General features: G+C 49.3%; 2 protein-coding genes and 1 non-coding gene across 6 annotated transcripts in view; 1 reads left to right on the top strand and 2 right to left on the bottom strand.

The window, feature by feature from the left end:
* Positions 1 to 16,402, bottom strand: part of LOC142821611 (uncharacterized) — a 201,383-nt gene that overhangs the window by 184,854 nt on the left and 127 nt on the right. The window contains exons 1-2 of one of the 4 annotated variants that reach the window (XM_075913131.1): positions 16,082 to 16,394; positions 15,496 to 15,612 (exon numbers count right to left, since the gene is read on the bottom strand). The gene's annotated coding sequence lies outside the window, so the exon portion shown is untranslated. Of the gene's footprint in view, positions 1 to 15,495; positions 16,060 to 16,081; positions 16,395 to 16,402 lie in introns of those variants that run through there. The other 3 variants (XM_075913130.1, XM_075913132.1, XM_075913129.1) reach the window with 3 other exon arrangements.
* LOC142821721 (small nucleolar RNA U3) lies at positions 980 to 1,195 on the top strand. Its single transcript, XR_012898409.1, has one exon. It is a non-coding gene; the product is annotated as a small nucleolar RNA U3 (small nucleolar RNA).
* Positions 3,877 to 16,129, bottom strand: LOC142821475 (uncharacterized). The gene is made up of 7 exons (XM_075912474.1): positions 16,082 to 16,129; positions 12,776 to 12,798; positions 11,968 to 12,083; positions 11,335 to 11,394; positions 8,870 to 9,070; positions 7,528 to 7,641; positions 3,877 to 7,237 (listed from the first exon to the last, which is right to left on the bottom strand). The coding sequence occupies exons 1-7, from the start codon at positions 16,127 to 16,129 to the stop codon at positions 5,796 to 5,798; spliced, it is 2,004 nt and encodes a 667-aa protein (XP_075768589.1). The 3' UTR covers positions 3,877 to 5,795.

Genomic DNA, 16,402 nt, shown 5'->3' with positions numbered 1-16,402 from the left:
GCCTCTTCCAGCACAGCCTGCCCCACCTCCCCCCCACAGGGCTTCCACAGGGGCCTCTGTCCCAGGGGGAATGAGGAGCCCCTGCCCCCGCACCCACCCACCCTGCTGCAGCTACCACCAGAGCAGAGGATTCACTCAGCACAAGTAAGTGCCTCTGTCCCCCCTGACCCCGGCTGTTCCCTCCTGTTTAGCTGCCTGGCCCCAGGAAAGGTCACATGAGACTGCTCATATCACCCCTCTCAGCACGGAGCCCTGGGCAGCCGCCCTACTCGCTAAGGTCTCAGGCTGGCAGGGCCTGCAGGGATACTGGGTTTGAATGACAAGGTGTTGGAGCAGCTATTAAAAGGCTTCTTCCTTGGCAGGGTCATTGTGCTTGTGGATTGGCTGTTTCTTGGATGACTGGTGCTTGCACATGCAGCTGGGCTTTAGCAAATCAGAATGATGCAAGTCGTGAGTAACCCAGCGCCTCTGGAAATGGGAGTGGAGTAAACAATACAATATTGTCTAAAAAAACCCAACAATTAAAAGTCAAAGAGTGACAAAAATAAATTACTTGAGTAAAGTAGAAATACCCAAAAAAAGGTCCTGAGTAGTGTGATCAAATAATTCTACTTAGTCACTTTCCAACTCTTCCTGGCAGACAGGGGATCCTGGACCCAGCTGGTCCACAGACTGGCAGTTTGTTACCACTGACTTAAAGGAGCCCAAGGAACTGCAGTTTCAGGAAGAAACAGCAAGAGATTTTGATTGGGTGCCAGGTGTTCCACATGCTAATCAGGAGGCATATTTCTGTAAAAAGGGACATGGAGCATATTCTAATATACAGCTTTCTAAATCTGGTGGAGCGTGTTTGAATGGAACAAGCACTTTGCTGAGATTATTTCTGTTCTTTAGTTTTCTAAGTGTTGTGTGAAAACATTCCCCATGAGGAGAAAGTGAATGCACATGAGTGTGGGTGTGTAGCAAGGAGTGCTCTACTAAGACTGTACTTTCAGGGATCATTTCTATAGTTGGTAACTAGAGAAATGCAGCTGTAAGTGGTTGGTCTCGCTAACCATGAGGATGAATGACAGTGTTCTCTTCTGAGCATGAAATGAGCAGACAGTGTTGCTTTAATGTATTTGCTGTCTGCTGTTGATGATTGTTCCTTCTTTCCTGTTGGGAAGTTGGAAAAAGAGAGCACAGGCTGAGTGGTTGGCTACTGTCAAAAAGTTCAAAATTAGCTTTGAAGTAGAAAAGAGGAGGGACTTCACTTTATCATTCTGTCCTGGCTTTTCCTTAATTCCTGGTTTTATTTGTAGTGCTCTGGTCCTGATGCTGGGCTACATCTACATTAGCATGATTTTGTGCAAAAGCAGATGCTTTTGTGCCAAAACTTGCTGCCTGTCTACACTGGCGGGGAGTTCTTGCACAAAAACACTGACGTTCTAATGTGTGAAATCAGGGCTTCTTGCACAAGAATTATGATGCTCCTGCTCAGGAATAAGCCCTTTTGTGCAGCTGTTCTTGCGCAAGAGGCCATGTAGACAGGCAACATGAATTTCTCGCACAAGAAGCCCTATGGTTAAAATGGCCATCAGTGCTTTCTTGCGCAAGAGAGCGTCTACACTGGCATGGATGCTCTTGCACAAAGGCACATGCCAGTGTAGATGCTCTCTTCTGGAAGGCTATGTCTACACTGGCAGATGAGAGAAGTCGGAATTGCAAATGCCCCGGGGGTTTAAATTTTCCCTGCTCAATTTGCATGAACATGACTGCTGCTTTTTTCCAGCTTGGGGCTTTGCCGGAGAAAAGCGCCAGTCTAGACGGGGATCTTTCAGAAAATAAAGCCTTTTCCAAAATGTCCCTTATTCCTGATTTTAAAGCTTTATTTTCCGAAAGATCCCGTCTAGACTGGCGCTTTTTTCCGGACAGCGCATCATCCCACGATTTCTGTCTCCGAGGTGATCCTGACCTCCCGGTAACAGGATGTAGCTAGAGACAGGGAGGGGTAAATGGGGTTAGTCACCACTGAGACCTCATGCCATCCAAGACTTTAACTGCTAGAGCTGGTTGCTTCTTTGCAGCGGGCAGCCAGGGTGGCTGACGGATGCCCCAGGAGTCTATCCTAGGGAGGTGACAAGACTCAATGTTCATTTCTCAGGAATCATGCATTCAGTCACATACGTTCACACACTCAACAAATGCATGATTTAACAACCAGAGTTATATACCAGACTGTCCCTCCAGAATGTTCTTATTTCCAAACTCCTGACAGAACTGTGGTTTTTTTTTTAAGCAGGCACACTGGTTTTGAACTGACCCGAGTTTAAAGGTTTGGATCCAGCAATTCCACCAAGCACCTGAAGCCACTGGAAGCCCTCTACTGATTCTCAAAGTAGGGATTTAAAAGGCTCCTCACCTTGCTTGTGGTGCCTGGAGTTAGGTAGGGAGTGGCCCATGGTTTTCCCAAGCGAAAAGCAGGATGTGTGAATCTGAGTCACGACATCAGAATTGTCATGGAATAAACACACCCTGGCTACATCTACATTGGCCCCTTCTCCGGAAGAGGCATGTAAATTTCTAACTTCAGAATAGGGAAATCCACGGGGGATTTAAATATCCCCCGCGGGATTTAAATAAACATGGCCACCGTTTTTTTTTCCGGCTTGGGGAAAAGCCGGAAAAGAGCATCTAGACTGGCACGATCCTCCGGAATAAAGCCCTTTTCCGGAGGATCTCTTATTCCTACTTGCAAGTAAATTAGGAATAAGAGATTCCTTGCAAGTAGGAATAAGAGATCCTCCGGAAAAGGGCTTTATTCCGGAGGATCGTGCCAGTCTAGACGCTCTTTTCCGACTTTTCCCCAAGCCGGAAAAAAAGCGGTGGCCATGTTTATTTAAATCCCCCGCGGATTTCCCTATTCTGAAGTTAGAAATTTACATGCCTCTTCCGGAGAAGGGGCCAATGTAGATGTAGCCCCTAGGTTTAGGGTTCAAGTCAGACAAAACCATTTTAATATCCCAGCTGGGTGTGGTGGTGTTGCAGATGGCAGGGAGTTACCCCTTACCGATACAAGCCTCTCCTCAAACTCAAACGTCTGAAATATTTATACCTTCTTATAAAGTCACAGTGGAAATTTACAGAGAAAAGAGGAAGTAAGGCACTTTACTCTTAGATGGTAACATCTGCTTGACCCGATAAACAGCAAGCAGTGCGATTTTTTTGTTTGTTTGTTTAACAGCATTGTGGTTTCTTGCTCAACTTGCTTAGGAAGCTCCCTTCTGACGCAGGATACGCTGCGTACAGTTCAGTCTTTGGCCAGGCTAGTGAGGCCTACCTCCTATGTATTGGACATAAATATTTTACTTAATTTAAAATAAAGTTTGATCAACTAACATGAGAAATTTAAAAGGTTTAATCTCTTCAATAATTCAAATGCAACTGCCCAGATGCATCCCTAGCAAAATGGCTTGACTAATTATGTAATTAACAGTGCGTTTCCATTAGCAACAGTAATCTACAGAAGATTTGGAGAGGGCAGGGCTGTGATTGGCCGGGCCAGGCCTGAACACTGCTGAGGGAATCCACTCAAGGCAAATTGCTCAACACCAGGACTGCTGATAGCCCTTGACTGGAGACCTTTCCAAAATAGGCTACAAACCAGTCACACTGAGCACTTCAGCTGCCAATCCAGCCTGCAGGAAGCCTCATGAGCAAAACCCCTCATATACCCCAGCTCTTTCTATGCCACAATCAGCCCTGGGCTTACACACAGGTGAGGGGTTATACAGCCCAATCTCTCCAACAGATGCATCCGGTTCCAAAGAACCAGCCATGAATTCCTGGTCAATTTATACTTTAGATCTTACCCACCAGATCACAGTGGACCAATCCTTTAGAATCTAAATGTTTATTAATAAAAGACAGAAAAGGTTGAGAGTAAGGCTGTTAAGGAGAATACATTATAAACATCAATCAGCAAGTTCTTGATGCAGTATCTTAGTGGAGATGTTACAAACTACTAGCATAAGTCTTTGGGGTACATCGTGGCTGTGTCTACACTGGGCCACTTATTCCGGAAAATCAGCCGCTTTTCCGGAATAAGCTGCGAGCTGTCTACGCTGGCCCTTGAATTTCCGGAAAAGCAACAATGCTCTACTGTACAAAATCAGCCGCTATTCCGGAAAAATGATTCTGCTCCCGCTCGGGCATAAGTCCTTATTCCGGAACACTGTTCCGGAAAAGGGCCAGTGTAGACAGCCCAGTAGTCTTTTCTGGAAAAAAGCCCCGATCATGAAAATGGCGATCAGGGCTCTTTTCCGGAAAAGCGCGTCTACATTGGCCAAAGACGCTTTTCCGGAAAAAGGGCTTTTCTGGAAAAGCAGCCTGCCAATGTAGATGCTCCTTTTCCGGAAAAACTGAAAACGGAATAGTATTCCGTTTTAAGCATTTCCGGAAATTCATGCCAGTGTAGACACGGCCCGTATGTCAGGATGGGTCAGCAATCCTTCCCGTGTCTCTGTCCTTAGCAAGGCTGCATCTGGGATAAGTAGCAAGACTGAAGACAAGATGGAGCCCCCCTCATGGCATTTGATATTAATTTCTGGTGTCTCCCAAGCTAGAGCTAGTTACATGGTCAAATGACCTGTTTCATATGCCAGCAGCCATTGTGCTCTGGCTGCTTTGCAGCTTTCCACACACATTCTTCAGGTGTGTATTGGCCACCTTGAGAACTATTGTCCTTGGAGCTATACTGACTAGCATAGTCACTCATAGGACATTCCGTCTTCATGACAGGCAGTCCATACACAGCATCAGCAGAGCCCATAGTCATAACTCCCCATGCAAACTCCAAACAAATACACGAATACCATACACAGAATCAGTACAATATCAGCTTTTGTTTGACACCACACACAGCCCACTTTGTACCAAATTTGGGGCAAACAGTTCCCCGTGATTACAGCAGTTATCTGTATGATCACCTTAAAATCCAATAACGTAACAGGGGCCTCAAGAAAGGGTTGGGGTCCTGAGGAAGGATCTGGGATGCAGAAGCAGGGGGAAGGTGCAGTGTGTGGCCAGGAGACAGGGTGCAAGAAAAAAGGAAGGTGTCAGTGCAAGCTGGGAGTGCTGGCTGCTGGGGGAAAGGGAATTGAGGTGATTGGGAGGGAGTGTCTGGGAAGGACAGCAAATATTACCTGGCTTTGGGCCCCCTTGCAGCAACATCTCCAGTCACACTGTCTTGGTCACCCCAGAGAGAGGCCCTACTGCTGCAGCAGCAGCCACACAGACCAAGACCAGCCCCAGACACCAGAGGCACCACTACTGCACCCATTCTGAACAGCGCTGGAGGTGTTGCTACTGCAGCCACGCAGCTTAGGAACAGCCCCAGAGGCACCCCTGACATGGCCATGTGGTCCTGGAGGCCAGCAGTGCAATGGCAGCAGTGCCTCTAGTGCCGGGCACAGGTTGGGTGGCAATGACTCAGCCAAGCGCTGCCTCCTCTCTAGTGGCTACAAAGCACGAAGAGGGGATGGGGCTAAGCTCCTTCACCCTCAGCACATGCTCATTTTGAGGTGGGGCCTGGCACTGCCTTGTGGACAGGATCAAAGTCTTAGGAAGGCTGGATTCTGCTAACAGAAAATTTTGCTCACCCCCACTATAGGGTTTCTCACCTGTGAGGGATCAATTATACGCAACAAGCCTTGAACTCTCGCTATAGCATACCCCAAAGTCAAAGCAGTTAAAGGATTTTTCTCCTGTGAGAGTTCTCATGGATAACAAGGTGTGACCTCTGACTGAAACATTTCCTACAGTGAAAGCAGGTGAATAGCTTTTTCCGTATGGGTTTTCCTATGTCTTACACGGGTTGAGGTCTGACGGAAGCTTTTCCCACAATCAGAGCAGCTGAAGGGTTTCTCTCCTGTGTGGACTCTCCTATGTCTAACAAGGTATGACCCATGACTGAAGCTTTTCCCACAGTCAGAGCAGCTGAAGGGTTTCTCTCCCGTGTGAACTCTCCTATGTCTAACAAGGCATGACCTCTGACTGAAGCTTTTCCCACAGTCAGAGCAACTGAAAGGTTTCTCCCCTGTGTGGGCTCTCCTATGGATAACAAGGTGTGACCTCTGACTGAAACTTTTCCCACAGTCAGAGCAGCTGAAGGGTTTCTCTCCTGTGTGGGCTCTACTATGGATAACAAGCTGTGACCTGTCACTGAAGCTTTTCCCACAGTCAGAGCAGCTGAAAGGTTTCTCTCCTGTGTGGGCTCTCCTATGGATAACAAGCTGTGAGCTCTGACTGAAACTTTTCCCACAGTCAGAGCAGCTGAAAGGTTTCTCCCCTGTGTGGGCTCTCCTATGGGTAACAAGGTGTGACCTCCGACTGAAGCTTTTCCCACAGTCAGAGCAGCTGAAGGGTTTCTCTCCTGTGTGGGCTCTCCTATGGATAACAAGGTGTGACCTCTGACTGAAACTTTTCCCACAGTCAGAGCAGCTGAAGGGTTTCTCCCCTGTGTGGGCTCTCCTATGGGTAACAAGGTGTGACCTCCGACTGAAGCTTTTCCCACAGTCAGAGCAGCTGAAGGGTTTCTCTCCCGTGTGAACTCTCCTATGGATAACAAGCTGTGACTGGTCATTGAATCTTTTCCCACAGTCAGAGCAGCTGAAGGGCTTCTCTCCTGTGTGGGCTCTCCTATGGATAACAAGGTGTGACCTCTGACTGAAGCTTTTCCCACAGTCAGAGCAGCTGAAGGGTTTCTCTCCCGTGTGAACTCTCCTATGGATAACAAGCTGTGACCGGTCATTGAATCTTTTCCCACAGTCAGAGCAGCTGAAGGGTTTCTCTCCCGTGTGAACTCTCCTATGGATAACAAGCTGTGACCGGTCATTGAATCTTTTCCCACAGTCAGAGCAGCTGAAGGGTTTCTCTCCTGTGTGGGCTCTTTCATGTTTAATAGGAGTTACACAGTCACTGCAAGCACAAGTTGAATGTTGATGGGGGATTTTCTTTTGAACAGTTTCTTTGTTTGTTTTCAACCTTCTGCTCCTCTGACTGGATTTATCCTGTCCTGCTTCTGGATGGTTTCCCTGCTGCCTTTGTAGAATACGCTGACTCTCACGAGTCTCTCCTTGCTCCGGACTCTGAGAAACATGCCCTTCACATCTTCCCACTAAGAGCCCACATGGAGCCATTCGCTCAGGTCCTTCCTCCTGAAGACTCCTCTCACTGTTCTCATTCAGCATCCCATCACCTGCAGGGATTGAGAGAGAAACCACACAGGAGTCATTCCCTGTGCTGAGCTGAAATAAAAATTCTGAATGGTGAATAGAAAATGCGGGACAAACCCAAAGAATGGCTGGAAAGATACAATAATCATGAGCTGAGTTCACCCTACACCTCCATAACTCTTTCCCCACGCAGCACTCTTAGCGTGGAGTTGAAGACAGGCTGAAGGGCCAGTCAGACTTGATGAAAACACACAATAAACATCTGCTATGAGAACACAGACATTGGTTTGAGTCAGTTTAGCTGATTTCTCACCTGTGTGGGTGTCACTGATGATCTCCCCTTCCTCACAGCTTTGGAGATCCGGGATCTGCAGCTCTTCTCCTCGCTCCACCCAGGAGAGCACATGAGCTTTGGAAATAGGAAATCCTATTCGGGGAGCAATTAACCAAGTGCTGATCTTGTTCATTAAGGTCTGTGCCATTCCTGCTTCCAAAGCCAGGATCTGAGTCTCCTACCCAGACAGGCTCTTTCCCCACCTTCTAGAGAGTGGTCTCTGGCTGGTACAAGATCCCAGGATACATTAATTCCATACTCCCCCTGTAAAACTTCCATGTTGGGAATAGCCCAGCTGACTCCCATGGGGAACTGAGCGCTCTGCTGCACTCTTACAGGACACAATTCAGTCTCCTTTAGGGCCTGTTCCATACTTGGGCAGGACAGGAACACACTGCTCATAAGGGGAGAGCTCTAGGACTTTCAGGACTGACAGACACCCCTAGACAGGACTCATATTTGAGCTGACACATGTCAGGTCTCTAGGGCTGGGAGGGAAAGGATCCAGCAGAGCTCTAGAGCCCTGTGGGCTCTGCCCACAAAGCTCTTGCCTGGGGGATGGAATTGCCCTGCTCTTGGGCTCAGATGCTCTAACTGAGCCAGAAGGAGGCAGGGGAATTGTCTGATCAGGAAAATGAATCCTTGGCTGGCCACTTCAAGCCCTGCCTATGGTCCACACTCCTGATCCTGACTGACTGTGCCATGGTGGGCCCTGTCAGCTGCCCACAACAGCTGTCAGTCCTGCAGGCAGCCAGGGCAGGGCCGGCCTGTTCCTGTAGCCAACCAAGGTGGAGACAGGCTGGGCTGCTTCTCTGCTGCTCGTAGATGCTCCTACAGCTCAGCTCCCCTTCTGCAGCCTTGGTTCGACTCTGCCAGCAGCAGCAGCCCTCCTCTTGTGGCCAGTCGAGCCTGCCATTTGGTGCCCCTCTGGCTTGCACAGAATCTACCAGAGGAAGGGAAGGACTCTGAGTTGGCGCCTTCCTTCCAGGGGCTCAGCACAATGGCACAAGGGGACCCTGCAGATGCTAAGAGCAGCTGCACCCAGCCCCACAACTCTGGTACCTGCCTGGGCCCTTCCACTGACACCTCCGGCCAAGGCACAACATGGGCAAGATGGCTGGAACCACAATGAGACCTTGGCTGTGGGAAGAGCAGCACCACTATTATGATACTGAGTCACCTCTCAAGCAGGAGCCAGGATTACTGGGGCACATACTGCTGATATTGGGGGTTTGGGCAATAAAGGACCCTGATCCAAACCCAACCCAGCTGCTCCAGAGTCCACCCAGCTTTTGTTACACAAGGGGACAGGAATCCTCACCCAGCCAGATCACAGCCACATAATTCTCCTGCATCACATCCCTGTAGAGGGCTCTCTGGCCCGGGTCCAACAAAGCCCATTCCTCCTCAGAGAAATACACAGCCACCTCCTCGAAGCTCACTGGCTCCACCACGGCCATTTCCTGTCCCTGGCTCTGCAGGCCAGGGGCTGAGCTGGAGTCAGACATGGGTGTTCTGCAGCCTGTCAGGAGGAGAAGGGGAATTGAAGACATTTCAAAAAGGGTTTTAATCCTTTCCACACCCAATTCTGCCCAGACTCTGTCCCTGGTGGAAAACATGTTGGACTCTACGCTGAGTCTAGATATTCCATAAACACCACACACAAGTTAGATCTGAAAGCCGTATTTATTTCTCTCAATACCTGGCTTGAGTTACATTACTTTGCCTGCAACAATGGGATTCAGTTCTCAGCACCCAGTGTTTCTGCTAAACAAGCCACATATTCATCTGCCTGGACATGGACATAGATTTAATTTAATTTGGGCTGCAGTATTCATAATCCTTCATCTTCCTACATTGATTTGCAGCCCAAACTTTGGTTCTCTCATCTGACACAGACTTTATAAACTCTCTCCACAACAGAGAGGAAGTGAAGTTAATATGAGTATTCAGATACATATTATTAAACACGTGTGCTGAATGTTTACAGGATAAGACCTTAAAATTCATGGATTCATGGCATCAGAAGATATCCTTAGCCATGCAGTCTGTCCACTCTGCGGCACAAGCCATTACACCTAGCCCAGCTACCCATGCACAAAGCTGTTTCCCCACAGCATATTTTGTAGAAAGTCGCCCAGTGTTGATATGAAGACATAAAGAGATGGAGAACCCATCAGTTCTTTGCTCATTTGTTTCAGCAGCTAATCCTCTTACCCATCAAATATTTGTGCCTCTTCTCTAGCCTGAAATTCTCTGACTGCAGCTTTCAGTTATTGACTCTCACTGAACTGTATCCACTAGACCAGGGGTGGGCAATTCATTTTGTTTGGGCGGGGTGGGGGGGAGACTCCAAGATTTTGGAAAGTGATTGAGAGCTGCACTCTTCCAAGACATTAAGTAGGAAATACAGTGTATGGGATGGACATTGGGAGAAGATGGGAGCTTTGGGTAAGGGGTTGGGATGCAGGAGTGAAAGAGGGTTCTGGGAAGGAGTTTGAGTGAAGGAGGCAGGTGTGATCTGGGGCACTGGATTAGCCAACTACTCATGAGATATTTAAAATAAAGTTAATTTAGAGAAGCAGCTAAGTGGACAAATAAGGGGATGAGGGTTACTTGGATGCAGTAAAAGAACCAATAGTTTGGGTATGTGGAGTGGACAGCAGGAGTGGGGGGGCAGAGAACTAGATGGGGAAGGGAGAGGTTGGGGTGCCAGAGGCAAGCTTTGGCCAGGAGACTTACCTGAGTGACTCCTGACCAGCAGCCAAGCACCTCTCTGAGGCAGGCAGGGAGCCTGTTCAACCCTCACACCGGCTACGGAGTCATGTGGGTGTGTGAATAACTATGAGCCGGAGCAGAGGGGGCACAGTGCTTCCTTTCTGGCCAGAAACCAGCCAATGAGATTGTCCTGGGGGTGGAAGCAGTGCCTGTAGCCTTCCCTCTTCACCTCTGGGCTCACCTTCGCTTTGAGTGGCTTGCAGGTGGGAAGTGGCAAGCATAGCTCCCTAAGCATCAGTGGGCCGCATCCGATGGCCGGGCGAGCTAGATAGGCTGTATTTTGCCCAGGCCTGCACTAGACCGAAGAGCCCTTGCGTATCCAGAAGTTTCTCGCCATGAACAAACTGATACCGTGGAAGCCAGTCAGCTCTCAGCCTATTTATTGTTTGAAACCAACCCCATATTGAAACTGACTGAGCAGTGAAATCTGAGCCTGAAGGTGCCGTCCGTTGTGTGCTTTAACTTCACCCCTTTAGCATCACACCTTGTAGATCAGTGTTTCTCAAAGTGTCTGCAGGTCCCCATGCAGTGCCCCTGGGGCTCCTCACTGATCACTGGGGGTATGTCTACACTACCCCGCTAGTTCGAACTAGCGGGGTAATGTAGGCATAGCGCACTTGCAAATGAAGCCCGGGATTTGAATTTCCCGGGCTTCATTTGCATAAGTGGGGAGCCGCCATTTTTAAATCCCCGCGGCTACACGGGGCTCGAACTAGGTAGTTCAGACTAGGATTCCTATTCCGAACTACCGGTACACCTCGCTCCCCGCTTATGCAAATGAAGCCCGGGAAATTCAAATCCCGGGCTTCATTTGCAAGTGCGGTATGCCTACATTACCCTCCTAGTTCAAACTAGGAGGGTAGTGTAGACATACCCTGGGTGATTTAGGGCTGTGTGCACCGTGGTCACTGGGTTTGGTTGGTAACTTCAATGACAATGTTCAATGACATGAAGATGTTTTCACAGGAATTTTCTCATCATTTAAAGAATTTCCAGCAACAAACTCACCTTGTCTGAAAGCTCCCAGGGATTTTCCTCTTGCTCTCTCCAGTGCAGAGGGCAGAGTGTCTGGTGGGGGAAGGGATAAGAGAGGTGAGATTCCAGGCTCTCCTAGTTATAATAATGTCCCCATTCTGAACTCTGCGTTTCAATTGTATGAGAGACCAGACAGAGACATACTCAAATGTTTAGTATGAAAAGGTCTGAAACTTTCCGTGTCCTCTCTCGCTTGGGCACCTTCCAGCAACGGAGCCAACATCTCTGCAGCCTCATCCCCACCCCAGGAGACACAAACTGAAAGCGAGATTTACTTTTCCCTCCTCATCCCCTCCCACCTGGTTTCTCTCAGTCACTTACCACCTCTTGTCATAACCTAGAGCTGCGCTGGGGAAAGACATTGCCATGACATTAACTTTACCTATTCAGATCCCTTGACACCAACGGGAGGCTCAGAGTTTGCAAACCCCTGGTTCTATCTGCAAGCAGTTGACTCTGTTTGCTCAGTGCCTCTAAGGAGAGCAGCATGATGGGGCCATCATTCTCCATGTGGGAATTGAGGCAGGGGATGGTTGGCTTCAGAGGCCAGATTCAATAGTTTCTAATAGTTAAACAACTTTCCCCTACTCCATCCCTTCTAGGTACCTTTGAATTCCTTCAGAGTCTCCGACAGTGCAATCGTTTTCTGGGAGAAAGCGTTGACTTGTTCTTCCAGTTCAGGGGAAATCTCTTCTGGCAGCTGGAACTGCCCCGTCTCACACCTGGACAGAAACAACTCCATGTGATTCTATTTCATTTACAGATGATAAGATTTGGCTAGTGAGTCTCAGCTCTAACAGGCCTGGAGTTAGAATTCCTTGAATTCCCCCAGCCTGAGAGCAGGGGCATCACAGCCCATGGATATGCAACCTTCATCCCACTGCTGTTCTTCACCTCTGGCCCGGAGAGACCAGCTGGGGACAAAAGTGGAATTGAGTTTCAATGGCTAATTCACTCTTTAGCTTCCAGGCGATGAGGGACAGGATGTTCCCAGATGAAGGGCTGCAGGAATCTGCCCACTAGGAACCAGACTGAGACACCAGTTTCTCCCTTCCCTGCTCCTTCCACACAGGTCTCTAAACAGCCCTCAGGTAGGACAGACTCTGGGTCCCTGCTGCCCTGGTCTAAATGTGCCCAGTGTCCAGCAGTGACAGACCCATATTCCAGCCCCACAGTCCTGAGGCAGACAGTCCCCAGGTAGGTGACAGCTCTAGGAAACATCTGAAGTCAGACTGTGCCCCTGAATGGGGAATTCCAGAGTCTGCTGTGCAAGGGTGAGACCCTCAGAATTAAGTGAGTCAGAGACATTTCTATCCAACATCTGGCTGTAGGGCCCTACGGAGATGTGGTGCCAACATCAGCTCCAAGCTCTTTCCCTGCGCTGTGCAGTATGACAGAAGTGCGAGCCACCTACCTGTTCAAGGTGTTTCTGACGTCCTAGAGAAAAGAGACAGAAAAGAATCTCAGCTGCACTGGGCAGACGCAGGGAAGGCAATTTGCAAATATGGAGAAGAGATGCCCTGAACTGGCCCTAGGGCCATAGATTCCATGAGCTAATGGGGCTTTGCCATTTCTAATAGCTCTGTGCCTGTGACTCTGCAAAGCACAACAGTCACTCGCATGGCAGCAATGCACACGCCGAGTTACACCCAGATCGGATGGCTGGACCCCAGCACTTGTGCCTGCATAGTGGGTCTCCCTACCTGAGGAGCAGAAGTTATGAGGGGTGGGAGAGGGGAGCTGTGAGGGGATGGGGGCAGGGCAAGAGGGGGAGGGATGAAGGAAGCAGGTGTCCAGTTTGGGACTGGAATCCCCTGGCCCAACAGGCTCCTGGAGAAGCCAGGCAGCACCACTGGCCCAGGTGGGAAGTGGCAAGCATGGAATTAGCCCATAGCTCGCCCAGTTTGCAGCTCCACAGGCTCCCTACCAACCCCTGTGCAGCCCGTGGGGAAGTCCCTGAGTCAGCATATCCGGCTCTTAGCATTGAAGCAACTGGGGCGGGGGAAGGAGATCAGCTGGGCCAGGGCAGGGCAAGAACCACTCTTGGGCAGCACGGTGAACAGGGTTGGCAACTGACCAGGCTCCCTAACTTTAATCCAAGCCCCTTCCCTTCTGTCCCCCCTCGCACCCAGTTCCTCCAGTGCCTGGCTGGAACGGCTGCCCCACTGCCAGCCCTGCTGCTTGGCATGGTGCAGTCATGGGGCCAAGAGCAGGGGAATCCTCAGTCGTGGAGAACAGATGGGGGCGGGATGGGGGGCCTGGAGTGCAGGGGGCAGGAGAAAGAGATGGACCAGAGGATGTCTGGCTTGGGGGTGGAGACACAGCTTCTCCCAGGGTCCCCTCAATGTATTGTTCCCAGCATGATATATCAATTGCGGGACATATTAATGTGGCTTGGAGCTTTTTTTTGGGGGGGGGGAGGAGGTGTCTTTCAACTGTGTTTTCAACAACAGGGTTTCATGTTGATAAGCTGAATTTCACAAAACTGAAGACGTCCCTGACAGCGATAACAACTGTGAATAAATTGTACCAAAACACCAACATTGAGCCTGCCACTTGCAGAATCTAGTTTCATTTATAGATGTGGTACAAGAAGAAACAAATGACACCTAAAAAAAGATGGCCAGGCCCACTTTTGCCAGATGCTAAGCACTATAAATTAAAATTGAACACTCAGCAATTGGAGCAAAAATGGTGGAAGCAGAATACAAGCCACAGATCATTCGGCAATGCCAGAAAGGATGGAACTCTGTGTTCATGGCTGTGGAGAGAATTCGGTGCATTCGGAATGAACAAGAAAGGTCCATGAGAAATGTGTTCCCAGGACTCCAAATTAGTATGCAAGAAGCAGTTCTTCGCTTTATGCTTTTCTTTTTGTTAACCCCCCGCCCCTCGCTGATCATTCTGTATTTTTATTAACATTACGTATTGGCTAGTCAAAAGGCTGAATCAAGCAGAGCTGGTTTTATTGGCAGAATATGCCATGGTTATGGGCCCATTGGTGAAAGCAGTAAATATTATCCAAGCACAGATAAGTACACTAATGGAATGGAGTGCAGCTGCGTAAATTATACCAGCTTCAGGGGGTAGCAGAGATTTTTTTTTCAGTTTATCCTGTACAGACTAACAGTCTGGCAGCACTCTATAGATTAACAAAACATATGTGGTATCACGAGCTTTCGTGGGCACAGCCCACTTCTTCAGATGACTGGAGTTTTGACTTTAGGCTGTGCAGAGCCAAAATAAATACGTCTGTACAGCCTAAACTCAAAACTCCGGTCATCTGAAGCAATGGGCTGTGCCCATGAAAACTCATGATACCATCTATATGTTTTGTTGTCTATAAAGTGCTACCAGGCCATTTGTTGTTTTTTAAATTTAAATTATACTTGATGGTTTCAAAACTGCAAAGGAACAAGATGCCCTCTTGAGGCCACTGGTAGATGGACTTCAGTGCACCATTCAGAAATGTTTTGGTGAAATAATTGAGGACCTGAAGCTAATAGCAACTGACATCTTGATGCCAAATATTAGGACCACTTGGAACACGAATGAAACTGGGATTAGAAAAGGTAAGACTGTCATTTTAGACAAATGAAACTACAAAGAAGCTTGATGGGTATTTGGTGTCTTCAGGAATCCAATTTAGGAGAGACCATGGAGCTTCTGCACTCTTTTTCTAGAATTAGGGAGCTGTGCGCCAGGGCCAACAGACCTGTCTCCATCAGCTGCCTGTGAGAGATTCTTCTGTGTGATGGACTCATTTCTTCATAGACAAGCAAGGATTGGTCAATTTGAAAAAAGATGCTCCTATGGTTGAACAAACATTTTGGAAATTAATCATTACAATGAAAAAATGCACACCGTGAATGTGGACAAAATAAATACATTTCTGTAATCTGACTTGTATTTAATTTGGTCCCTCTTCATCTTTATAAATGAAGGCAGTGAGTGAGTGAGTGAGTGAGTGAGTGTGTGTGTGTGTTACTGGTGACCTGCAAGAACTTGGGTGGTTAAGCATCGGGTTCCATAGGACAACTGTTTACTTTTGCATACTTAAGTACAATTAAGATAGGATACTTCTGTACTTTCACTGAAGTAGTTTTACAGAAGATTACTGTGATTTTTACTTACATTTGTTTCAAAGTAGCAGGACTTTGAGTTGCATTGCACAGAGTAGTTACAGAACTAGGCATTGCATTTGCACAGAGTAAAACAATGAAAATGGGCTGCAGAGACGGGAGAGCAATTCTGTGAGTCCCGGGAATAAGACAAGAGAAAAGTGATGAGACTCTGTCCTGTCTTTAGCTCCGTTTTTACATTGTAAACACCTTTCAGATGCAGCAGCACAAACACACACTCGAGTGGGCCGGGCGCAGTGCGGGGGGGGGGGGGGGGGGGTCTGCAGCCTCCTGAGCCTGCCCAGCGCCTCCCAGGTGAATAAGGGATTAAAATAAATGTTGGAGCAAATACAAAGGCCCCTGGCCAGGGCCACTCTCTGACTCGCGCCTCATCCCCACTGGGGAAGCTGCTTTAACCTCCCCCCCGCGCTGGGGCTTCGCTCTCGGTGTTGCAGAGTTTACCTGGCGCCCCTCCCCCCACCGGACCTGAGTCTGCCCAGACCCCAACCTAGCCACGCCCCCCGCATCTGCCCCGCCCCCCGCCAAGTCCACGTGAAGCCGCCTCTGGGGCGGAGCCGCGTCCCCCTCGGGACACTCACCGCGCGCGGGTAGAGACGGGCAAGGGCTGCGCCAGAACCGCTGCGCATGCGCAGTGCCTGGGCAGGAGTGGTACCACCTCTCAGGTGAGCATCCCCCGCCCCCCTCCGCGCGCCGCCCCAGGACCAACAAAGGGCCGGTCCCAGCGCCCCGCGCGCGCACCCGCCGCAGCCTCCCTCGCGCAGCCACGTGGGGCCCAGAGCGAACCTGCAACCCCAGCAGCGCGCGCCGGCCCCGCCCACCTCGGGACACGCCCCCGCTCCCAGCCCGGCAGGGAGGGAATCCCCCGGGTCGCTCCACGCGCTGCAAAAGCCCCGCCCCAC

This window comes from Pelodiscus sinensis, chromosome 31 (genome assembly GCF_049634645.1).
Source record: "Pelodiscus sinensis isolate JC-2024 chromosome 31, ASM4963464v1, whole genome shotgun sequence".
Lineage (NCBI taxonomy): Eukaryota > Metazoa > Chordata > Testudines > Trionychidae > Pelodiscus > Pelodiscus sinensis.
This window is presented reverse-complemented; position numbering and strand designations above follow the sequence as displayed.